At 50.6% G+C, this 24,930-nt stretch overlaps 1 protein-coding gene across 1 annotated transcript; it reads left to right on the top strand.

Moving 5' to 3' along the window:
- The first annotated feature begins 2,040 nt into the window (after positions 1–2,040).
- Positions 2,041–24,234, top strand: SLC26A9 (solute carrier family 26 member 9). The gene is made up of 21 exons (XM_005515627.3): positions 2,041–2,190; positions 8,869–8,995; positions 9,945–10,084; positions 10,378–10,488; positions 10,954–11,129; positions 11,329–11,493; positions 12,054–12,206; positions 12,566–12,648; positions 12,908–13,055; positions 13,775–13,888; positions 14,335–14,412; positions 14,659–14,754; positions 16,531–16,637; positions 17,184–17,253; positions 17,469–17,561; positions 17,944–18,060; positions 18,586–18,903; positions 19,134–19,188; positions 19,562–19,707; positions 20,494–20,571; positions 21,253–24,234. Exons 2-21 carry the CDS (start codon positions 8,871–8,873, stop codon positions 21,298–21,300), a joined length of 2,421 nt encoding a protein of 806 aa, XP_005515684.2. The 5' UTR covers positions 2,041–2,190; positions 8,869–8,870; the 3' UTR covers positions 21,301–24,234.
- Positions 24,235–24,930: the final 696 nt, after the last annotated feature.

The following is a 24,930-nucleotide window of genomic DNA, read 5'->3' as shown; positions in this document are numbered from 1 at the left end:
CTGCTCTTTTTCAAAGGCTGGGACTAAAGTGGCAGCTTAAATTCACGGGTCTGTGGTCTTATTCCAGGCGCAGATACTGATCTTAAACAGGTCGTTTACCCCATACAAGCCCATGGCCACTTCTCCAGCTCCACAGCTCTGCCCACACTGGGATGTCAGTTTAGGAAAGTAAAGGGGGAAAAAACCTTTCACTGGTGGAGCTGTGCTAGGAAAGGTGCCAGTTTGATGATGGGAAAAGAAAAGAAGTCAATTTTAGCATGAATTGATAGTCCAGGCAGTTTGGCAATGCCAGCATGGCCTCTGCAGCAGAGATGTCGTCTCCTCCCCCTGTGCTGGCACCTTTGGGTGCTGGTGCTCCGGGTCCCCCGGGTTTGCCCCGACCACTGCGCACACCTGTGGGCTGGTCCTCCTGCCATGTCATGCGTTTCCGTTTCAAAGGGCTCCACACATATCAGGCTGCTCTTTAAAAAACAACACTTGATATGGGTTATTAATGATATTTACAGGATAAGTGCCTGGCAATTATTACCTCTGTCTGTCAGAGGTGAATGAATCAGCCCCCTCTCCTCTGGCACCCTCCGGCAGGGTGTTCCTTTGGCATGGTCTGGACACAATGATTGATTCCTGTAAGACGAGGTTTCTCAGCAGTAAACACTGATGCATGCACGAGGTACCAGAGATTTTCACTCTGACAGCCTCTGGGAGTGAGCAAAGGCCACATCATTGCCTTCTCCCTTCCTCCCACCCCAGTCACGCACCCCTCTTTCTCCCCCCTCTCTCGGTGCCTTTTCCCTCCCCTCTCCCTTTTCCCATCATTTTCCCCATACAGAGGCCAACAAATGCTCAAAGGTGGCAGCACATCCCACCTGCCCCATGTCTGCACTTTGGGATGGAACTCAGAGCAGGGAGTGCAGCAGAGCTGTCCTTGGAGATGATGGCGACATGAAAGATCCGTTCCTTCTACAGCAAATAGCCACCGCAGCGTCCTTCTAGTGGCCTGTTGCTTCGGTGGTGTCCCCTGGTGATGTCCGTCTCATCATCTCTGACATCCTGATGGGTACCTGGCTCCTGCACTGTCACATCCCTCTGGGAGGACATGGACCGTGAGCCTGGACATGGTGATGCCAGCACAGGTCAAGGACATTGTGGCACCAGGGTACAAGCCCTTTCCGCTAGTCTGATGCGGCTGCTTCCTGTCAACATACACATCACACCAGTGCCTTTTTTCAGCTCAAAACCCTGCATTTACTGAGACACCAGCAAATCCCCAGGCCAGGAGGTTGATCGGTACCTCTGAGGGGTGACCCCCAAGTCTGCAGCATCCAGACAACCCTTCCCAGCATCTCCCAGCTCCATCTCTGTGCCAGGAGCATCCGAAGAACATGTCAAACTCCAGACGAGCACACGGCTCAGGTGTGGCGCCCGCCTGGCCCTGCCAAGGACCATTCCTGCAAGGCTGGTGATGGAGAGCCCAGCTTGGCGCGCACCAGCACATCCTTCCACGTGTTCCCCTGTCTCCTGGGCAGGTCGCGGGGGCTTCACCTCTCCTTCCCACTCTTCTCATCCCTTTGAACATGGAAATAAGAAAGAAACCACTTGCCCCTGCCAATCCCATCTTCAAAGCCCGAGCGGCGGGGTCCGGCGCTGGCACAAAGCGCACCATTGTCCATCCCGGAGGCGGAGAGTCGCCCCGAGCACAAAGGCCGGGGAGACGCTGCCCACTGCACCGGGAAGCTCACCCGGGACAACAAAAGCATCTTCTCCCACCCCAGGTCCAAAGCAGGTGAGGGAGGGGGCCTGGGGTGACAGTGAATATGAGCTATTGTCACCGAGAGCACGGAGGGACCTGCAAAGGTGATCAAAAAGCCCAAGCCTGAGTGGGAAGGGGTGGGGTGAAGGGGGACATCCAAAAAAGCCCTTGTCCCTCTTCAGATCTCTCCTTATCTCCCCTGGCTATCTCCTGGGCTTAGCCTGGGTGTACTTGCTTGCAATTAGCTCCTCCAAGCCAATCAGGCGCCGAGCACAGCCCTCGGTCCCCTTGACTGAGGTGATTTATAAATGACTCACTGGGCTCCTCGGAGCGCAGAGCTCCGCACAGCTCCTCCGGAGCACCTCTTGGACGGGGCTTTTCTCTCCACATCTGCAGCTCCCCTCGCAGAATCGGCCCTTTCTCTGCCCGGCCAGGCGCAGGTAACCCCACTCCAACAATCGTGCTCTTTGTCTGGGTGGGCGTGGGGGATTTACACTCCGGTTGCACAGCCACGGGGTGTGAGTTTCAGTATTTGAAGAACTGGTACTTCTATTTTGTTTCCCCCCCCCTCCTTTCTCTTTTTCTCCTTCCTTTTGCAAAGGGGATTTACGGCAGCAGATTTACTCAGGAATTAGCAACACCAAATGATCCAAGAGCTTGATTTATGAAGAGAGGCTGGAAGAGCCAAATATGTGAATGAATTACTACTAGAATAAATCCTGCCATCTTACCCTGGCTGGCTGCTGCTGAGACCTGTGGGGGGATTTGCCTGGTATAGGAGAGGCAATACTGTTGACAGACCCTCCGGTTTTGGATCCTTGTTCTGATCAGAGCTTTCTGTGCATGTGACCATGTAAAGTGGTCCCTGCCCCGAGGATGTTGCAGCCCAAATCTGAGTTTGCTCATACAGACACAGTGAAAAAGGATGCGGAGCCCAGTTTCTGTAAGTGATGGTTGAGGAGCACAGGTTGCGCACAGGAATCTGACCGAGGCAAAGGGTTTTGCTGCCCGGGACACCCCAATGCATGACTGTGGGCATGGAATTGGATTAAGAGGGAATTTTAAACCTGGGAATCAAAAGTTGCCCCAGACTGAGACCTGTCAGACCAGGTGCAGGGTCTCCAGCTCCTCCCAGTGTCATTTCATGGCTTGTTTATGTCCAATTTGGGCAAACTCTCTCATATAGAGACAAAAGCAAATATCCCCCTAAGACTGGTAGACTGTGTCCATTGTGGTAAGCCGCTGTTCATGCAGCTAGGATGCTTTCTGCTCTGCCCCGATAAAATTTGTCCACACGTTATTTGTAAGCAAGCTGAAAATGTAAGCTAGAGACCTGTCCTCCTCTCCCTTGAAGCTGAGTCCTTGGAGTGACATTTGTTGCTGGCCACACAGTATTTCTGCCCCGGGTCAGAGATTTCCAGCAGAGAAATGCTCTCCCATCCTCTACCTCTGGGTGAAGACGGACTGGGTGACCCCAGAGGTGTTTTTCCTCCTCCAAGAGCGAATCCGCAGAGGTGGGGAGTGCGGGCAGGAGCGTGTTCTCAGCGGGCATCCAGGACAAGTGTTCGCAGGCAGAGCAAGAATGCTGCAGCCTTTTTAATTCCTCGGGATTTGTGTTGCCCGCCGGCTCTTCAAAGGCGAAGGGTCAGGTCTGTGTCAGAGGCGCATGGAAAGCAGAGACCTGTGGCAGTGAGGGCCACCGAAATTGCACTGCTGCTTCTTTTAAGTGCATTTTCCAGCCTTCTCTCCTCTCCATCCCAAGGATTCTCTATGCCGAGGGGGTGGGAAGGATGGAGACACCGTTTTCTAGGGGATGGACTGAGGTGGCTGATCCCAGCACCGCTGGGATACATCCAGCACAGTGACACCTCCAGGGCACAGCAGGGAAGCCAGCGGCTTTTGGAGGATCATGATGGGGCTGTATCTGCATCCTGGAGCTCAGCACCCCGGGCTGTGCCCCAGCCCAGCCCTCCAACAGCGCTGGATGCAACTACCAAAGTAATGGAGAGTGAGGGTGGGGTTGAGAACAAGAATGTTAATCAAACAAATTGCAGAAAAAGCGGGCCAAATCTGGGCTTGTTTATCCCGGTGTCAGCACAGAGCAGATCCCCGTGCTCACGGCATTCGCTGCATTTACAGCAGCATTAAAAAGAGCAGAAGCCGAGCTGCTGAATATAGGCCTTTTCTTTAATAAACACCCTTTGAGCCAAACACTTTAGCTTCACCTTCTGTAGCTGGCAGATGACTGCAGATCTTATTATTCTGGTTACCAAGCGCAGAGCTAGTTTGGTTAGAAACTCTTATGAAGTGGTATATCAAACACTGGCACCGGCCCAGCACCGGCAGAACAAGAGCACAGTGCAGCGCTGCTGCCCAGTTCGCTTAAAACAAGAAAAGGGCCATCTGCCTTGTGGAAATCACCTCTTTCACACTCCAAATATTTGATCTAAACAAAAAGAAAACATTGATTTAATGCCTGGCTTCTCTGTTGGCAAAAGGGCAGGGGCGGAAGGACAGGACGGCTGCTCCCGCGGGACGGTCAAGCCAAGGCTACGGCGCAGTGGGACGGGATGGGAAGGTGGGAGCGGGAGGGACACAGAGATGTCCCCTCGCTGTCCCTGCACCCGCAGGACACGGCTCCTTCTGGGACTCGGACAGGGCCGGCTGGCACCTCCTGGCACCTCTGTCCTTCCTTCTCTCTCTCCCTCTCTCTCTGGTTTTTATTCCACCAGCCGTCGTGATGGAAACTGAATTGAAACAACTAAGTTTTCATTGAGCTTTATGAACTCTGGCATTTTGCCTTTTCTGAGGTTGCCATTTTCAGGATAGGGTATTTTTCCTAGCTCCTATATGCTCTCCTAGCATCAGCCGCTTCTATTTCCAAAGGGCAGAAATTAAGGAAAAGTCAAAGCCCATGGTCAAGTGTGTGCATTCAGTACATGGCACCATGCGTGCAGCCCCTGAAACAGCCACCGCTCCCCTGCTTCTGCCTCTTCCTCGGATTACCAGGAAAGACGTTTGTAGCAATACACCTGTAGCAGAAATGCGAGACTATAGATTTACCACTGCGAGGTGTTTTCTGAACAAACCTGCTGGGGGTCCCTTGGTGACGAGCTCCTGGTGTGGCCCATGAGCCACTGTCCCTGATGCCAGGAGGTCTGAGAGTGAGAACCCGGGAGTGTGGGGCTGGATCCACTGGGCTGATGGGCAAATTATCCAATGTCCTTCTGAAATACCTGACTGATGGCAGAAACCTCTTTCTCCTGCCTGTGTTCTCTGCCAGCCCAGCTCAACACCAGAGGCTGGAAAGGGAGAGGGATGCAGGTGTGCGGTGAGAGGGTGAGGCAGAGTTCGGTCTGGGGGAGCACTCGGCACTGCAGCATCTGGCAATGCAACATCTGGCACTGTGGTGTCCAGCGATGTCACATCTGGCACTGCAGAGCATGACACTGCAACATCTGACACCGCAGCATCCAGCACCACAGCACGTTGCACTACAACATCTGGCACGACAGCATCCATGCTGCAGCATCTGGCACCTCAGAGCCTGGCGTTGCAGCCGCGCTGCCCTTCCCCATGCCACGCCGCAGTGAAGAAGCCCAGCCGAGGTTCCAGAGGAGGAGGTGGCAGGTTTCTCCCCTGACCTTGCGAGACTTTGGCCCTTTCACCGCGTTGCCCTGGGGCTCCCGCAGTCCCCGCGGCCGGAGCTGCAAGTGGGAGGTTGGGACTCGAGGTGGACGCGGCGCTGAAGGCGTCAATTCAGAGGAACAGGAGTCAAGACCTTGTCCTCGTGTCGCAATCAAACCCTTGCACCTGTGCTCGCCTTCTCCGGGCAGACCTTGCCTCCTGGGGTAGGGGAGAGTTGCTTCTTTATAACCGTCTCTTGGGCAATGGAGAGGGGAGAGAGATGTTTTTCATGACGATTTACCCAGGATTTGGAAGAGAACAGACCTCTGAACTCCATCAGCAGGGAGATCTGCGTGTACGTTGCCCTGTGCAAGGAGAATGGGGATGGAGAGGGGACAGACAAAGGAGGAAACGTTATTTCCAGAGCACTGATTTCTTTTTTCTGCCCAAAATGTAGCAGAGGCACTCCCTGAATGTCCAGCTCTTACACTGGGGTCAATTTGGGACCTTACATTACGCACAAGGCAGCGATCAGGTTGCTTTTCCACTAAATTTTGACTCACTTCTTGGGCTGGAGTCCCTTTTCAGTGCCTACGCCAGCACAGCAAAGTGGCTTTATGCCAGTGGCTCCTATCAACACTAGCCAGAAACCTCAATGTGACTTTCCTCTTCCCAAACACAGCTATCATCAGCACCGGGACAGAAGATAAGAGCTTAGTAAGTGCATTTGCAAGACGAACACTGGGAAAAAAGGTCTGTGCCTGGCACACACAAGCCGGTCTGCAGCAGGTATGACCCGACGGGACTCTTCACTGGTGACCTATTGGGACAACATCTTTCACCCACATCATATTCTTGAAGCAGTTCTGCCTTCATTCGTGGCTGGCTCCAAGTATCACATCACAGTTACGCACTCGGTGTGTCATAGTTTCTCCAAGATCCCAGGCTCAGATTTATCAGCGAGGCCAAACTCCACATTTCTCAGCATCACCCACTCCAACACCTCGGAGGAATGGGCTTCCTAAAACTCTTGTAACAGGGGCTCCACACTTGGAGCTCTTCCCCCAGACCTTATTCTTTATTTCCATGCCCATTTTGGAACAGAGCTCTTGAAAAACCTGGTCCCTGCAACACAGCCACTTAGTGGCACTTTGCTTTTCTCTCCACACACATTGCATTGATTCAGCATCCTGCCCCAGCTGCAGGGTTTAAACCAGCTCTGCAGCTTGTTGTGGTCTTATCCCATCAACACCAGGACAGCTGGTGTTGCCTTTTGTTCAAGGAGCAGTCGCACAGCTCGTTCTCTTTAATTCTGAAATCTCAAAGGTTTAACCTGCTGTTTGATCTAGGGCAAGGCCAGTGATAAGCCAAGTCAAGAACTTGACTCTGTCCGAGACTCTGACATCATTAGCCTGTTTGTTTAAGATGGAATTTAATCATGGGGATATTTTTACCTCTATACTTGCCCTGTTTATTATTTTTTGTGATTGCCAGCACTTTCGCTCAGCAGGGGAAATTCATTAAAGAGCTGTGATGTAACTGGCTGGCTCAGTCTTTCTGATGCAGGTATGCTGCTCAGCAAGTGATGGAGCAGAGAAATAAAGTTGACACTTCTTGCACCAGAAACTCAACTGGATATATCACGCCTTAGAATCCAGTTGTTGGGCCAGGACCTGGGCTACAAAATGTTCACAAAGGAGAACTGTGAATCCAGAGGAGAGTTGTGGAGCTGGGACCTGGCACAGGACCGGGAACCTGCTCGGCAGCAGGATCTGCAGCAAGGCCACGAGGCAGGGACAAGTGCTGCGCAGACTGACGTGGGAAAACCAGGGAATGGCTGTTTATCAGTCGGCCTTCTGGCCGGAGCCTAGGGACTAGGAAAGAGCGTAGGACACTGCTTAGTCTCGGCCTGCACCAACCGTCCAAAAGGTAAGGCTTGTAATTGCTCTTGGCAGGGTGTCTCCAGCTGAAAAGCAGTAGCAGGGGTGCCAGTGTGTGCATGCCTGCAGAGGGCACTGGAATAAGCAGCTGGCAGTGCAAGGATGGGGCTTGTCTCCTGTTTGAGCAAGCTGGAACAGCCCTGGCCTTCCAAAGACACAGGCTGGGGTCCCTCTGGAGTCAGCGAGTGCAGCTTGGAGCCTGGAATCTGAACCACACCATCGCAGTTTCGCAGCAAACTGCACTTGATTGCCCCTGTGATCGCGAAAGCATCCACCGAAAGAGTGGGGTTGATGACCTCTTTTTCTAAACCCATTAACTCCTATTTGCATAATGATCCTGTTGACCTAAATTCTCCCAAAAGTTTCGGCTGCCTGCATCACACGTTCCCGCCTGCCCGGGACTTTTGGGCCGCTCAGCTGCTGGTTACTCATGTTTCCAGCCCCCATTCCGAGGTAACTGCTTATCAGGGAGGACTGACCTCAGTCCTATGGATGGACATTTTGCTCATCACGGTTCCACTGAAGTCAGTGTTAAGGTGTGCACTGAATTCGCCAGTTCTCACTGTGCCGAAAAAGGAGAGAGGAGGAGCTGGTGCTTTCAAATCACTCCTTAAGCTCTCAGCAACCTGAATGTTGTTTCTTTATATGTTTTCCTGCCTGAATCACCAGCTTTTTCCACCCCCTCTTCCACTCCTGTGTTGGGCAATGACCCACTTAGATACACTCCATACCACGAACAATTACCAAGATGATTGTTTTATATCTGACCACTTCCTCCCTCCACCCCCAGCCTCTCCAGTTCAGAATGATTCTCGCCTCTTCCCAGGCATAGTAAAATAAGGGCTCTCTGAAGCTCAGCATCTTTCTTTGGCGAGACCCAGATACTGGGCAGGACTAGTCCATCGGGATGTTTTGGCATCTTTATCACTGAAACGAATTGGCAACGGTTATCTTTCTGCGCATCGCTTCCTAGAGCAAAGCAAGGGCTCGTCCACAGCCTCTCCTGGCAAGCAAGAAATCGCTGAATGCAAATGAAACCACTCGAGAGCACAACGGGAACACCTCATTGGAAACCGCCTTTGTTCATGATGCCAGTATCTACCATTGCAAACCGTGTCAGGGCTGCCCAGTCCTGCCAACCCCACTGGCAGATGGTGAAGCTGAGGCATGAGAAAGGTCAAGTTTTGCCCCAGGCACAAACGCAGATGCTGCCAGAGCTCGGCTTAACACCCGTGCTCATCTGCCAGACAACCCAGGGCACGCTCTGACCCCCCTCATGCGGCATCGCTCATTAGCATCACCTCAAAATAGCCGGTAAAATCGCCCCGCGCTGGGGAGCAACAGCCCCCGGTGCTGGGAGAAGCCACTCCCAGGACCTGCCTCCGCGCCACGGGGAAACTATTTAGGGTGGAGAAGTTCGGGGAGGGCTCCCAGACGCTGGAGGTGTCTGGTCTGTTATACCGCGGCCGGGGCCAGCTCCACTTACATTCTTGGCTTCGCTTTTTCTTTCTTTTTATTTAATTTTCTGGGAAAAATTGATAAATGATCCAGAGATGAGCCACGCCAGGCCTCGCTATGTCATCGAACGTCCCGCGTATTCCGTCAGCCTCTTCGATGAAGAGTTCGAGAAGAAAAGCAGAAGTTACCCCGTTGGGGAAAAGTTGAAAAACCTTTTCAGGTAACATAGAACACAATCGCTGGGGCAAATGTAAAGCAGATTTGGTTTGGAATTAGGATTTAATTCAGACCTGGGGATGTAGTTCCCATTTATATCCTGAGAAACCTTCTCCATGATCTTCTTTGGAAGATGGATGAAAGGCACAGGAGAAATGCAAATTGTACTGAAGCAAGTGAATCTGGCTGTTCTTTTCCCTGCCTCAGCTGCTCCACTGCAAGGCAAATAAGCGGAACAGTTTGCACTAAGTGCATTCAGGATTTGGGGTTCTGCTTTCCAAATTTTTAGTAATGAAAAAGATATAAATGGTGATGAAGATATGAGTTTGGGGGTTATTTCTTCAAGCTTTCCAGCCGGGATTTCCTTTTATCAGCTTTCTGATGAAAAACAGTACTGGCTTTCCTTAAATAAAGGTGATTAATCCTGCTGATTGCTGCCTTGGAAATCCATTCCTTGGAAAAACGAAGGCAGTCATACAGGAAGCAGAGATATAATATTTTGCATGTGCCAACCCAGCAGCAATCTTCTTCCTTCAGACACACTTGTGGTTTTTTGACCAAAGACCTGAAAAAGTTCATCTTTGGCTCTGTGCATGAATCTCTGAGCTGTGTTTGCTCTCTACAGCTCACCCGTCCCGCACCTGGAGGGTATCGGGGTATTGGGGAGGTAAATCCTTTGCTCTGCGCAGGTTCCTGCTCCAGCTGTGGCAGCATCAGGGACCTCACAGACTCAGGAACATGCCCACAATCACCCTCCATGGCACCCCCAGCCCGTTCACTGCACCAACCTTGCCCTCGCAGGGAAGGGCTGTGCACCAAATATTGGGCTCAGGATTTGGTGTGGGAGAAAGGTTGAGACATTCATACAAATATCCTTCATTTTTTGCTCACTTCCCAGCTCGCTTGCTTCCTTCCTTCTTCACTTATTTGCATTGGTTTCTTGTCTCCTCTAGATGTTCAGCTTCCAGATTCAAAGTCATCCTCTACAGCCTGTTCCCAATACTTGTGTGGCTCCCCAAGTATAAAATTAAGGACTACGTTTTGCCTGATGTTCTCGGTGGGCTCAGTGCGGGGACGATTCAAGTGCCACAAGGTGAGATACGGTGACTTTCTGGATCACCAGGAGGGGATAGCACTTTGCCAGTTCAAATAAAGGTCTGCAGATGACAGCTGATGTCCAGTCTAGGGGGATTAGCTACCTTTACTGCTGACGTATATAAACGCAAGCTCTACCTCCAACCTGCTTGTCCTACACCTCTCCGCGGTGCCTTTCCCTGCCCTCTTTGGCTGCAGCACCTTGTCGGAGGTGATGTGAGCGTGAGCAGGTCAAAGGGCCGCCAGCTGCACAGACCTGGCTGACCTACCCATTTCCCTTGTGTTTTCCAGGTATGGCCTTCGCGCTGCTGGCCAACCTGCCACCCGTCAATGGGCTCTACTCCTCCTTCTTCCCCCTGGTAACATATTTCTTCCTTGGCGGTATCCGTCAGATGGTCCCAGGTAAGAATCTGCACAGCAATTGTCTGCACAAGGCAGTTAAATACAGGCTGGGAATACTCAGTGTGTTCCAGAATAGAATCAAAGAATCACAGGATGGTTTGGGTTGGAGGGACCTTCCCAGCTCCCCATTGCCCCCCCTGCCATGAGCAGGGACATCTTCACCAGCTCAGGTTGCTCAGAGCCCCGTCCAGCCTGGCCTGGGATGTCTCCAGGGATGGTTCATCCACCACCTCTCTGGGCAATAGAGAAGTCTGGGCACGTTTGCGCCATCAGGGGTTTATGGGATCCCTGATTCTGGCTTCACAGCAAGATCTCACCCCAAGGAACTGCTGCCGCCTTCCACTGCGGCACTGGTTGTGATGATGGGCTGGGTGGCTCGGTGTGGACAGCCCGACCTGTCCAAGCGCCTTCCAGGACAGGATGCTCTCTAGAGCAACCTGCTGACAGCACAATGTTGTGCTATAGGTACTTTTGCTGTCATCAGCATTATTGTTGGCAACGTCTGCCATGAGCTGGCTCCGGAGTCGGACTTCGAGTACCTCAACCATACTACCAATGAGATCAGCGTGAACACCACAGCCCTGGAAGCAGCCAGGCTGGAGATCTCTGCCACGCTGGCCTGCCTGACAGCCATCATACAAGTAAGGACTCACTGCACCACCTCTGCTGTGTCCTCTGGCCAGGGCTGACCCCACAGGGTCAGCTGGGGTCCCTCTCTGGAGCAGAGATGGTGGTAGAAGATGCCAGAAGAGGCCCCACTTCTAAGTGGGTGATGCCTCAGCACACTCAGGCTCTGCGCCTCGGCACGTTCCGATTAACGCCTTGTCTGTCCTGCCCTAGCTGTGCCTGGGATTCGTGCAGTTTGGCTTTGTTGCCATCTACCTCTCCGAGTCTTTCATCAGGGGTTTCATGACAGCAGCAGGGCTGCAGATCCTCATCTCCGTGCTCAAGTACGTCTTCGGCTTGACGGTCCCATCTTACACCGGGCCCTTAGCTATCGTCTACGTAAGTGGGTGCTCTGGGCAGGGGCCTCCCCTGCACCTCCTTACCCCAGCGGCCACCGCAGCATCACCGAGAGGGCTTGGGGAGACGGGAAAGGTGGAGGGGGACAGACTCTCTGCAGCACTACCAGCCCAGCACGTCTGGGCTGCTTCCAGTGTCTTCACAGCATCATCTGAGCCCTCGTCTGCTACTTTCTAATTAGAAATAATGATACGGGTCTGGGATTAGGTGATAATACAAAGCGTGTTGCCTTACAGCAGGAGTTTTGTGCAATTGTTAGCAACAGAAGCTTTTGCTATGAGCAGGTTTACCCATTCCTGGGCTTTCCTGCATCTTCCATGTATGCATCCTCCAATGATGCAGCTAGAACTGCATTTAACCAGACAGCACAGGCCCAGGGCTGGTTGCTGATCTCTCAGCAGCAGAGTTTCTAGCATTTCTCTCACCCTCGGCACATCTCAGGGTGTTTGCAGTTGATTATGGTAACAAGTGCTCTCAATTGTGCTGTCCATGTTGTCCACTCTGGTTCCCCATGACACCTTCTCCTCTTCTCTCCCCTTCAGACGTTCATTGATATTTGTAAAGGTCTGCCTAAAACCAACGTGGCCTCCCTGGTCTACGCCTTGGTCAGCGCCGTGCTCCTGATCATTGTCAAGGAGCTCAACCTAAAGTATATGAATAAGATCCGGATGCCCATCCCCATGGAGATCATCATTGTAAGTGACACACGAGTTGTCCCTCAGGCTCCCAAGGAGACAGTCCCTCCACAGATGGCCCCTCATGTAGAGCATCTATGCAGTGAATATGATGTGACTCCCACACGTCCTGGGGTCAGAAAATGGGCCATCCCCATGGAGGACACCTCTGCCCCCAGCTCGTCCCTGTTAGACTGTACCTGCATCCTGATGATGCTGAGGATGAGGGACAGAACTCCTGCTGGGGAGATTCTCTCCTTTCCTAGCCCAAATTTAGTGCTGATTTTCTACTATCAGCCCCAGCAGAACAGCAAGCTTAGTGCTTCTGAGAGAGCTCACGCTCTGTCTGCTTACTGCTCTTTTATAATCTGTACTTCCAGGTAATAGTTGCGACTGCAATCTCCGGTAGCTTCAACATGCCTGAGAAGTACGGCATGCCCGTTGTTGGGGTGATCGGCATGGGGTAAGTGCATGTGCAGGTCTGACTCAACTTCCAGATAATTTTCCTTCCTCCTCCTGCAGCCGGGAAACATCTCACTCTTCCCTGCTGCCCGACAGTCCCCTTCCAGGGCTGCCCTGTTACACAACTGCCACCAGCCACTCGAGCTGTCCTCGCTGTACACAGGGATTATGTCATTCCTGAACACACCAGCTCCTCGCCCACTTCACCAGCACCCAGACACCCGTGTCACAACTGCTTCTGGCCTCTGCTTTGCATGCAGGTTCCCAGCACCGACCCTGCCCCTGGTGAACAAGTGGAAGGACATGATCGGCACAGCTTTCTCGCTCGCCATCGTGGGCTACGTGATCAACCTGGCCATGGGGAGGACGCTGGCGGCCAAGCATGGCTACGACGTGGACCCCAACCAGGTAATGGTTGGTCTGGTGGGACACGGTCCAGGACCGTTCCCTTTGCTCTCAGGCGTGAAAGGAAAACCTTGTTGTGTGATTGGGGAAGTTTCAGACGTGCTCTGATTCAAACAGACGTGCTGCTCCCGTGCGTGCAGGCTTGGGTGGCAGCTTGCCAGGTGGGGGGATAAAGGACACGGCAGATCCATCTCCCATGGACTGGAGAGAGCCTGCGAAAGGGAAGAAAGCCTTAGGTTGAGCTCTTTGCTTTGCTCTCCCTCCAGATCTGTCTTAAACTCTGAGCACTGGCATAGAGAGCATTTTTGCAGGTTGTTGGAGCACAACGAGGCACATGTGTTTCTCAGCGAGCGCAGAAAGACCTGGATTCCTGGTGTGTCACCTAGATACTGTGAGAGGCAGGACATAATCCTCTTTTGTCATCACTGGCACAGTGGCAGCTTTCAATAACAGCCACGCATACCACGTGAAGCCCTGCCCTTAGTGTGTCAACAGATGACAACATGTTTATGCGGAGCTGTGCTTCCAGGTTTCCCTGCTATACCAGCGCCTGTCCCAGCCCGTGCTGGAAGGAAAAGCTCTGGGACACACTGTGGGGAACCCAAATCCCTCCCCAGACCACACAAACCCCAGGGTCTGGCCCCTGCTCTCCCACCTGGCAGCTCAGAGGTGCTGGCAGGGCAGGAGTCCTTTCTGATGACCATGTTCCCCCATCTCCACAGGAAATGCTGGCCCTGGGCTGCAGCAACTTCTTTGGATCCTTCTTCAAAATCCACGTGATCTGCTGTGCTCTCTCCGTCACTCTCGCCGTCGATGGGGCAGGAGGGAAATCACAAGTTAGTAACCTCCTCCTCCTCCTCCTCTCTTCCCTACGTGACCCCATTTGACCACAAACCCCTGCATGCTGCCAGCCTGACATCGCTTGCTGCAGGTCTGGAGAAGCTCCACAGATCACTGTTCCTCATTGTTAAAAGTGCAATATCCTCTCTCTCCAACCCTGTTTTGTTCCCTGGGTGGTTCTTTGGGTTGGTCACAGATGAAGGGTTGTAAATCTGCATTCCCAGTCTGGCTGTGACTGAGCAGAGCTACCGCGTGAGGGAAGTTTGGGGTTATCTGTGGGATCTGCAAAATCTGGGCTCATTTCTCGGAGGCAATCGTTTGCTCACGTAAAATACTGCAGGGACCACTTGTGCCGTTGGCTGGAGCAGCGTGAGAGGAAAGACCCAGAGGGGGTTTAGGAAAACACTGGCGTTTGCTGATGTGATCTCTTTCTTTTTTGCAGGTGGCAAGTTTCTTTGTGGCCTTGGTGGTCATGGTGACCATGTTGGCTCTGGGGATCTACCTCGAACCTCTTCCAAAGGTAACATAAACATCTGTGCAATGCACCACATCTCCACACATGGTTCATTCCTGGGCTGGGGTCCTGTTTGCACTGAGTGTCTGGAAGCAAGAATAGTCTAAATTATCATGCTCAGATCCAAGTGAGACGTTTTTGAGCATTCCCTTGTGGTAACTGGATCACTGAAGGGAGATGCTGCGGAAAGCATCTGCTGCAACGCGTGGCACATCCACACCTCAGCTTGACACGATCCCCTCTCGTCCACAGTCCGTCCTGGGAGCTCTCATTGCCGTGAACCTGAAAAACTCCCTCAAGCAGCTGGCCGATCCCTTCTACCTGTGGAAGAAGAGCAAGCTGGACTGTGTGAGTGCCTGGGGTCGGCTGGGAGGCAGAGGCAGGGTGGGCAGACCACCCCCCCGGCAGGTTTTTGCGGGGCAGGAGGGCAGTTTGAGCCCCTGCAAAAGGTGGGTTTCGCTCTCTCGATGCGATCGTGCTCCCAACCCCTCGCCAACGATGTCCAGAGAGACTGTCCGGCCCAGCTGAGCACTCTCAAGCTCAGCGCACGTATCAGAGAGGCCTGAACTATTACCTGCTCTGTTTAAATGCCAATCAACCACGGGAGCCTGTTTGCCCAGAACTAGCCAAACCGGCCCTGCTCAATATCTGGGAGTCATGACTTAAAAACTCACACAATAGCCCTCCAGGGTGAGGAGAGCCCTTCACAGCGATAAGGACTCCAGGCACTGGTTGATGTATAAACCCAGGCGGGGGGCGCGGGGGAGTGAGAACGGAATTTGGAAATGTCTGACAGAAAAAGACAGTGTTTGAACAGGACTCCCACGGCTGAGTGGTGCATGTGGACACTGAGCCAATATCCTGTCAGGTCCCAACAAACCGCCTTATCGGAGAAATCAGGAGTCCAAAGGGGCTGACCCGAGTCATCAAGAGCTTTCCCAAAATACCGTTCAAACAGGTGCTGGAGCAGAGATGGGTTAGCAGCCCAGAGTGCGAGCGTGACGTGAAGCACATTCTAGCACATGGCACAAGATACAAAAACAAACTGGTCCGTGCTCAGGATTAAGCCTGACAGACTGACCGGACCAGGGATACGCGAGGTCTGAGCTGACACGGTTATGCAGGAAAGAATCATTAGAGAGAGAAAAGTTTAAATCCTGCAGGGAGTATGGGGAGCAGGGAGATGCCAATGGAGTGAACTGCATTTCCCCTGACCTTAATCTCTCTGGAATTTGAACTAGATTCAGTGTCCTGTCCGAAAACTGGGAACACCGTTTCTGGATGATGTCAGCCCATCGGTGTTCGTTACCTCAAATCTGGTTGTGTTGCAGTGCTAACTAGAGGGATCGCTCCACAGACACAGCCCAGGGTGACCTCTGGGTGGAGGGGAAGCCCTTGTCATTTCTATGCACCACGCATAGAAATTAAGATGCTGAAGTCACCAAAGCTACCCTGATCTGTCCAAGGTCAAAGATAGGTTTTGTCAGCCTTGAGGATGGGATTGTAATAACCTGATAATGATTCTCAGCACGCACGTCTATATGTTGAGGAAGGACTAATTTCATACGAAAGGTGATGCTTGAGTGCTTAATATACAAAAATGACAAATGACAGAGCTCAGAGCAAGAGACAGAGCAGGTTTTGATATGCTCTGTGATACTTTGTCATCAAATCTGCTCTGTGTTCAGGTCATTAACAGTAGGTGCTCAGATGGTTTTCAGACACGTCCATTCCTTCTGAAATTCTCTGACTGGCAGCAGGAGCTTTTTAGGGGGCGCTGGGAGCACTTTCTGAGCAGCAGATGGTCTGATTTGAGAAAGCCTTTTCTCGACTAGAGAGGCTGATACGTTTTGAACGGTGCGGATGTCCCCGCTGCTGTGAAGAAACGCACTGGCTGCTTTTACAGCTGAAAAGCTGTGGCTTTTGGCAGGTTTCCCAGCACTGATGTTTCACACCAAAGCATGCAATAAACCGTCTAATTAGAATAGCTGCAGAATTCAGGTCTTGGGTCTTTTGATCCTCAGCTGTGTAGTTCTTTGGGTGCAGAATACCAGCATCCCTCCCTCGCTGTGCTCCAGCCCGTGACACAGTAAAATGACCCGCTGTGCTCTTCTCTTTCCACAGCTGGTCTGGCTCGTCAGCTTCCTCTCCGCTTTCTTCCTGAGCCTTCCCTATGGAGTTGCTGTCGGTGTGGGATTTTCCGTGCTGGTTGTGGTATTCCATACCCAGTTGTAAGTACCGGTGTCACTCCCAAAACTGCAGAATAAACCATAGATTATTTTTATAACAGACCTCTGGCCCGTGTTTCGGAGGAACGTGTGGCAGGAGCCTGGGGGAGTGCAGGTGTCCTCCCCGGCCCCTGGAATGTGCAAACAGGAATGGCAGGCGCTAATTTACTGCCTGCATTCCCGCTCCTGCGCACGCTTAGCGATGTGCACATCCCAAGGCAGGGGGAAGGCTGCAGGTATTCACTTCAGCACGAAACGCTGCCCGCAGAGTACCCAGCAGAAAATCCTGCACATTAAGAGCCCCCCTGTACATGTGCAGAGACTGGCGTGAAGGTTATACACCATTTTTAATCCATCAAAGCCCTTTATTAATATTTCCCAGCTGGGATGTCAAACTGCTGACACTTTTTTTGCCCTGTAGACTTTGCGGGGATGAAATCTAAGTATTTTCATAAAGCAAATTTTCAAATCCTGGTACGGAATGTGAAGCAAAGCTGTTTTACTTCCCTGCAGTATTTACTCTAATTCTGCTTGTCTCTTTTCTCCCAGTCGTAACGGCTCTGCCCTGGGCCAAGTAATTTCCACTGACATCTACAAGAACCCTAAAGACTACAACAAGGTAAGCAGAAGCTAGAGCACCCTCAGAGAACACACTGTTCTTTGCTGCTGGTACCCAGTGTGACCAGGATGTTGCCGCTGCTGTTGCTGCTCATTTCAGGGGTAGCAGGAGAGCTGCTCTTCAATTGACCTTCCCAGTTACCTGCTGCCCACACTCCCCGTCACCCCTCACACACCCCCTGTCACGCCTGGTTTGATCTCTTGTCTCCGTTGCAGGTACACGAACTTAATGGGATTAAAATTGTGACCTACTGCTCACCGCTGTATTTTGCCAACTCAGAGATATTCCGCGAGAAGATTATAGCCAAGGTGAGCGATGCCCTAAGAAATCCCTGTTTGCAGCAAAGCCCAAAGGGGCCTTGCTCTCTCCCGTGTTGCTACATGGAGGTAACTAAGACGGCCATGAAAGATGGTCGTGTCCATCCTTTTCCATCCTTCTCTCCCTGATCTTCAGGACGGTTTGTAGATCTCTTGTTATGCCCAAATCCTGGCACTATCTTCCTCCGAGCTCTGCCAAAGCAGAGTCATCCTGCCACTGCAAGTCTCTTCTCCTTGCGTGTGCAGGGACCCTGGGGATGTTGCTGTCCGGTTGCCTGAAGGATGAGCTGCTGCTGTCCCCCTGCGCCATGTGCTACAGGCTGTGAAACGGGAAGAAAGACATTTTCTTTCTTTTTTTTTGTCTTTTCCACAGACCGGGGTGGATCCCGGTAAAGTGTACTTAGCCAGGAAGAAATATGTGAAACAGCAGGAGAAGGGGACAGCACAACCACCAACACAGCTACCGAAATTCTTACTGGGGCAGAACAAGGTAACTCAGTTTGTTTCCCTGCGTTGATGGATAAGATCTCAAGTCCCCATCAAAAAGCTCCTCTAGATAAAGGATTTTCTGCACTGTCTTCCCAGCCCCATTTACCACTTCTTGCTTCTTTTCCTTGCCACCCACATCTCCATTCCTCCCAATAGCCAAAACCTCAAGATGCAGGAGGACTGGAAGTGGTTGGCATCAAGAAAGCTGTAGAGGTGGCTAGAATGGGAACACAGTGAACAATTTGCTAGAAACTGGGCTTGTCCTCTTGTGCCCTTTTGAAGCACATTTCCCAGTCACCCCAGCTTGGTTTGGTTTGCATTGCTGAGCAGTCTGCAACCAGGAATCATTTAAAATTAATCTAAGGTGCTCCACCCCAAGGGACATTCAGTCTAGCACCAGGCTGGAGTTAGTCCAGATTAAAACACTTCATGCCACTGAATACTTGAGGTGCATTCCCACGCCAGGATCTCAGCTCGCGCTGGTCGCTGTGCCCTGCCCTGACTCTGCATTTCTGGTTTGCTGTAGACCTTGTCTTTGCAAGAGCTCCAGAAAGACTTCGAAAGCACCTCTCCAACAGATACCAACAACAACCAGACGACTGCTAATGGTGCCAGCATCTCCTACGTCACCTTCCGTCCGCCCGCCAACGGCGCTGGGCAGGTCCACACCTCCAGTGAGCTGGGCAGCACCTCTACGCTGCAAAGAAGCACTTTCAGCGTCACACCTACGGCAAATGTTGACCCTGTGATGGCAGCACCGCCATATATCAGCTTTCACACCATCATCCTGGACATGAGCGGAGTGTGTTTTGTTGACCTAATGGGCACAAAAGCACTAGGCAAGGTTAGTTCTATACTACAAACACAGCCAAGCAATGTATCACCCAGGTACCTTCCGCTCTCTTGGGCAGCTCAGATAAAGACGTTTGCCCTTCCCAGTAGAAGGTTTGTGTGGCTTTCTCCTTCAGCATCCCCAGGGCACGCGTAAGGTCCTGGATAAAAGACTTTATGTATAAACACAAAACAGGGGTGGCAGTGTTACTAATCCTCTCTCTCCCCTCTCATCCCTTCCAGCTGTGTTCCAGTTATCAGAAGATTGGGATTAAAGTGTTCTTGGCAAATGTACATGGTAAGAATCCATGAAGGACACATTTCCATGCGATTTTCCCCCATGGATGTGCTCCTGGCAGACAGGAGATCTTTTTGTGTTCTTTATGCAAACCATGCGAGCTGTCAGCCTCCTGTCAGACTAAACCAGAACAGGTGAAAGAACAGAAGAAAGGAAAGAGAAATACTGGTTTTCTGTGTGTAAAATAGGTCCTTTCATTTGGGAAGTGATATGACTGGAACATCTCCACCTTTTGCATGTAGGAAAATAGATCCCTACGCTCTCATTTCTGTAGCAAACCTGCTTCTTCCCTATGCACCCTCTGAGTCATTCAGACCTTCAAAGGCTTCATTCTTTGGTTTCCTTCTCATTCACCTGCCTTTCCTTTCTCCAGCCCAGGTGTACAATGACATTAGCACAGGTGGAGTCTTTGAAGAAGGAGGCCTGGACCGAAGTCACATCTTCTTGACCATCCACGATGCTGTTTTGTTTGCCCTGGCAAACAGCAGAGAAGTTGTCCACCCACTCGTCTCAGAAGAGGTAAATTCGCTCCCCAGTCTTTCTCCAGCTCACAACAGTGCACTATTAGGCTTACACACCACGTCAGCACAAAGGAAGAATAACAACGCACTGCTGCACCTAATAAAGTTCCTTGTTTATCTCAAGTGGTAAAGGCCTAAATCCAACACAATATTTCATCTCATGTATAATAATAATTCCCATATACAGGCCAAGCACCTACTGATTGAATTGATTTCAATGGCAGCTCAGAATTGTAAATGTCTTCTGCAACCCCCCAGCTCAGAGATAAATGTTGTCCCAGCCTGGGGAAGCCCAAAGAGCTGCCCCAGAACTACGACCTCAGTTTGGGGTTGGCTGGAACATGCAGCTGCATGCAGAATTTGGCCCTCGGAAATGAAGGCAAAGCACATGCCCCTGTTCTTGAATGGCCCCAGCATCCACGAACACTTCCCTTGGCGGAAGGAGAAAAAACAGAGGCAGAAATGTGGCCCCTGCTGACAACACAGGGTCAGACAAGCTGTTTCCTCAAATATGGGCTGGTTTATTGTGCGATAATTGGAGGTGGAACCAGAGCAGCGTTAGCCAGTTATCTGTGGTGAATAAGTTAAGGTATCTCATATCTCGGCAGAGAGATATGTAAATGCCAGCTCAGTCAGAGGAGATAAACAACTGAATCAGGATTCCTTCTGTGCCCCTTCTTCCCTTTGAGCACGTGTCATGTTTTAACCATGGGTTGGTCATTTTGTTTCGTTCCTTTCAACCCTGCACTCTGCTAATTTGTGGATTTGATTCTTTCCCGCATAGAGGCCGCACCAGACGGAGCTCTCCATCTCCGACGAGTCCGTGGATGAAAGCAGTGCAGAGTTCAAGAACTTGGAGGAGGTGAGGTCTAGTTCCAGGGGTCACTTCTTCACCTGGGGACATGAGGTGGAAATCAGAAGCTGTGGTTGGGATTTATTAGATGGGAAGTCCCCTGTGCCCTTGCCAGGCAAACAGCTAACAGCAGTAATGCTTTGGGAAGTTACTTGTAAAAATAATTTTAAATCCCTGTTATAGATGGGCAGGTGGGCTGGACTAGATGATCTCCAGAGGTCCCTTCCAACTCCAACCATTCTGTGAATCGTGGAATCATAGAATAATTTTGGTTGGAAGAGACCCTTAAGATCATTGAGTCATAACCTAAATCCAGACTCACAAGGGGCTCTGGCAGGCACCCGGGTGCAGGAGCAGCCCGGTCATCCCACCGGGGAGTCCGTCAATCTGTTCTGGGCCACAGAGCTCAGGTTCATGGTCAGACCTGTGGTCTCCATCCACTAGGGTCAGGTTTAGCTCAAGCACAAAAGAAGGGTCACCCTTTGAGTTTTTCAGCACAAGACTGTTAATGCCGAAGTGACCTACACCCACTGAACCCAGGTCCTGGGGGGCAGAGTGACCCCTCCACCACCAGGTGTCCCCCGTGGAAGCGGGTTGGAGCGTGGTGTTTCTGAGACTCAACGGCTGCTGAGCTGCGTTGCTGGGTTTGTGGCACCAGCCCTAACCCCACATGCCTTGTGTGCCCTTTAGGAGATGTTTGGCAGCATGTTCCACTCAGAGACCCAGACAGCTCTGTGAGCAGCGGCGTGCAGGCAAACCCCCCCGAACAGACTCCTCTCTTCCATCCCTCCGTGAAGAGCTGCGCTTCCACCCGGGGATACAATAAGTTTGCAAAGCAAGAGGCCATCGCACCTCTCAAACTGATCAATTCCTCCCTCCACTGCTTCTGCTACTCAGAGCAGCGGATACTGGAGCAGAAAATAGAAATCTCCAGAAGCAGGAATTCAGGAAAAAGCCATGTCATTAATTACAGAAGAGAAGCGAGTTCATTTGAAGGCAGGTGCCTTAACACATGGGACGATCACTCATTTTTGCCAAGTGCTTTTTGTCTCACACAGTCGCACTCTTCTGTCTGCACAGGCACCATGTAATTTGGGCACCCCCCTCCTTTCTTTCCCCGCTCCCTCTTTTCCTGATGAAGTACAAGCAAATATTAAGAGCCTTTCACAGCTTCAACTCACGAGCAAAAGCAACTCTTGCAAGACGCGTTTGGACTCGATGATCCTGAAGGCCTCTTCCAACTGAAATGATTCTATGATGCAGTTTTGTAACACGATGCTGTTCAAAAACATGCACTGACCATTGGGGTGTCCGCACAGTGAGTGCGACCTCCCAGATTTCCCTGCGTGCCACCCCCTCCGCCTTCCCCGTGTCCCCTCCTCCATGTCCCCATAATGTCCCAGACACCGCTGCTGCAATCCCATCCCGTATTTCTGACACCCAAAGACCTCCACACTGTCTCAGCAGAGCTACTTTCTAACAACATTTCTTTTTCTTGCTAATAGGACTAGTTTGTAATCACAAATAAGAATCCCTTGTCACCGTGTGTTATGTGCACATATTCTCCTGCCCGCCTCACGGGTTGAACATGTGTTCAAAGACTCAGGGTCCAGCTCAAACCCTCTCTCAAGGTTTTTAGGGACCTTTCCACTGACGGAACAGCGTGGATGGCACAGCAGCGTTCACCCCAAGGCTGTTCTGACTCCCTTCCCATCCTCTAGTTGATCGGAATGACTCAAAGCTTTAGTCCAGAACATGGCTGAGTGCTTTGGGGAGATATTTGTTTTTCGCAAATCATTTTGATCACAAGTAGCAAATTCAGGGACAGGGCAGGAAGCCCCTTCTGCACACACTTCATAATGCCATCGATCCAGAGCAGGAAAACTGAAATTTGAGTGTATTTTATGTCTTCAACTCAGGACCAGCCCAAGTGACACCCTGTGCTATGGTGACGAGCTCTCAAGTGGTCACTTGTGCAGCAAGAGTCATCTCTTGTATGGGATGGCATATTTCCATAACAATTTTCCACTACATTAGATTATTTTTGCTAAAATTCACCACAGACTGATGCTACCAGGACCATCTACCTCTCAGGCAAACACGCCTGCCTCACTAACCCACCGACACACAGCTGAGATCTTAATAATTTCTAAAGAATCTGACATTCTTTTACATTTGAGTGATGCTAATAGCAACTGCTATTTTAGCTTCCTTTTCTGATGCCTTCCCTTCCTACCCAGTGCTGATGTTGTGACAGTAATGACAAGATGACAATATAAAGCCTGAAAAATCTAAGCATAAACCAGGGGTTGAAGGGACACTTCTTTCTTCAGTGCATTTCAACCTCAAACGTGGCTTTTATGAAGATAAGGTTATAAAAAAAAATTAAGATAAAGACACATACTTCAATTGCAATGGAAACAATTTCTTTTGTTTGAATTTCAAATCTTCCTACAAAGTGTTTCAGCATTGGGATAAAACGCAAGAGGCGACAAGAAAAACTGAACAGTGATGGAAGTAAAACTGGATAGTTTGTTATCTTTCCATGCTTGCAAAAAATAAAGACTGGCCTTAATAATGAAAGTCAATTATATTTTTTAAAGTTATTTCTGTTTTATTACTCCAAGATACTAAAAAGCCAATTGCTAGAAGGCTTTCTGGGGAGAGAAAGTGGGGCTTTCCAACAGCTCCCAGACGTCTCATTTTTAAGGAAAATAGAGTTTTGTGAACCATCATTAAAGGAAACGACATCAGGACTCAGCCAGCTTGGTTTGATATGTAATAACACCTCATTAACTAAGTCACCATTTCTCCACCTCAGTTTCTGATTATGTGGTACAGGAGAGAGTAATAAAACCAAAAGAGGTTAGTTTCCAAAAGGAAAAACCCACTAACTAATGGTGATTATGTTTTTTAATCTTAGACAGCAGTGATTTTTCCAAAATCCATGTATAGCTTGTTCTATAAGGTAAAATCAAGAGATTAATTCTCTTAAATTATCTTTGAGGGTGATTACTCATGGTCTTTCGTTACCGCCTGAGTTTTCCTTTTACTTGCTTGTTTGAAGAAAGCAACAAAGAAATCGGTGCAACAGAACAAGAAACTTTCCTACAGTAGCTAATCGATACTTCTGTCTCTCTGAGGTGGCACCACTTTAAACAAGGAAAATTCCAATTTCCAGTTCTTCATTCAAGCTTAATTACAGAATGCTGATTCCACAGTCTCAGGGCCTGATGGGCCAAACACAAGAAGCCTCAGAGCAATAGACCATGTATGAAAAATAAATTGCATTTCTTGAAGTTCCTACAAACAGAATGGATGGGATGTCAAGAGAGGCGGCAACAGCAGTGACCATATGCTCTGCGATTCTGATGACCTGGGCGGAAGGATATGTCATTTCTGGAGCCATGGGCAGATTCCAGCAATAACATCAGTCTTTATTTCTAAGTGCCCAGGTAAGAGAATTAGGGAAGCACAAATTCACGCTGGGGTAGAAAAATTATAATTTCAAGTGTCCATTTTTTGCTATTAAAGTAAGTGATGTCGACATGTAATGGCTCTGAAGCCTTACGTGATAAACGCATGATATATAACCCGCTCAGAAATGTTTGTAATTTATTTAATTTAATACTGGGTTTGTTCTTTTTTTGATAATAAAGAATGTGCGAACAATCACCTGCTTCCTCTGCTGATTTGAAAGCAGGCTCTCCACGGCAGCTCCCCGCTGGTATTAAACATCTCAGGCCAGTTTATGCCATGGGAAGACAGAATAAATCTTCAAATCAGTGCAAGACAGCTGTAAAAAGGGGAAAACCAATTTTTTCCATCACGCTCTGTGGTGAAGTAAATAGTGGTGAAAATCAGGCGGCTTTAAACCCTGTCAGGAGCGGGGCTGAAACACCACACGCTGCCCAGGGCCTGTCGCTCAGACCGGTCTCCACCGGCATCCTCCTGCCCCACTCTGGCACTTGTCACCCCACTGAATTCCTCAGGGATGCCCCTTTTTCCCCCATGCACCTCATTGTTTTGGGAATACTTGTTTTGGGAGCAGCGTCCCAAGCCCCAGCGCCCTTGGTCTCTGGGCACAGCACAGACCAGGGTGCGTGGACATTCCCATTACCTCTGGCTTAAGGAGAGAAGCCAGAGAGTGATAGTCAATGGTGCGGAGTCTAGTTGGAGGCCAGTATCTAGTGCAGTGCCTCAGGGGTCAGTGCTGGGGCCAATATTATTCAATATATTCATTAACGATTTAGACGAGGGAATAGAGTGTACTATCAGCAAGTTTGCTGATGACACTAAGCTGGGAGGTGTGGCTGACACGCCAGAAGGCTGTGCTGCCATCAGAGACCTGGACAGGCTGGAGAGTTG

Source organism: Columba livia, chromosome 22, assembly GCF_036013475.1.
Source record: "Columba livia isolate bColLiv1 breed racing homer chromosome 22, bColLiv1.pat.W.v2, whole genome shotgun sequence".
In the NCBI taxonomy this organism is placed as follows: Eukaryota; Metazoa; Chordata; class Aves; order Columbiformes; family Columbidae; genus Columba; species Columba livia.
The sequence above is the reverse complement of the archived record's forward strand: the minus strand, read 5'-3'. Positions and strand labels throughout refer to the sequence as shown.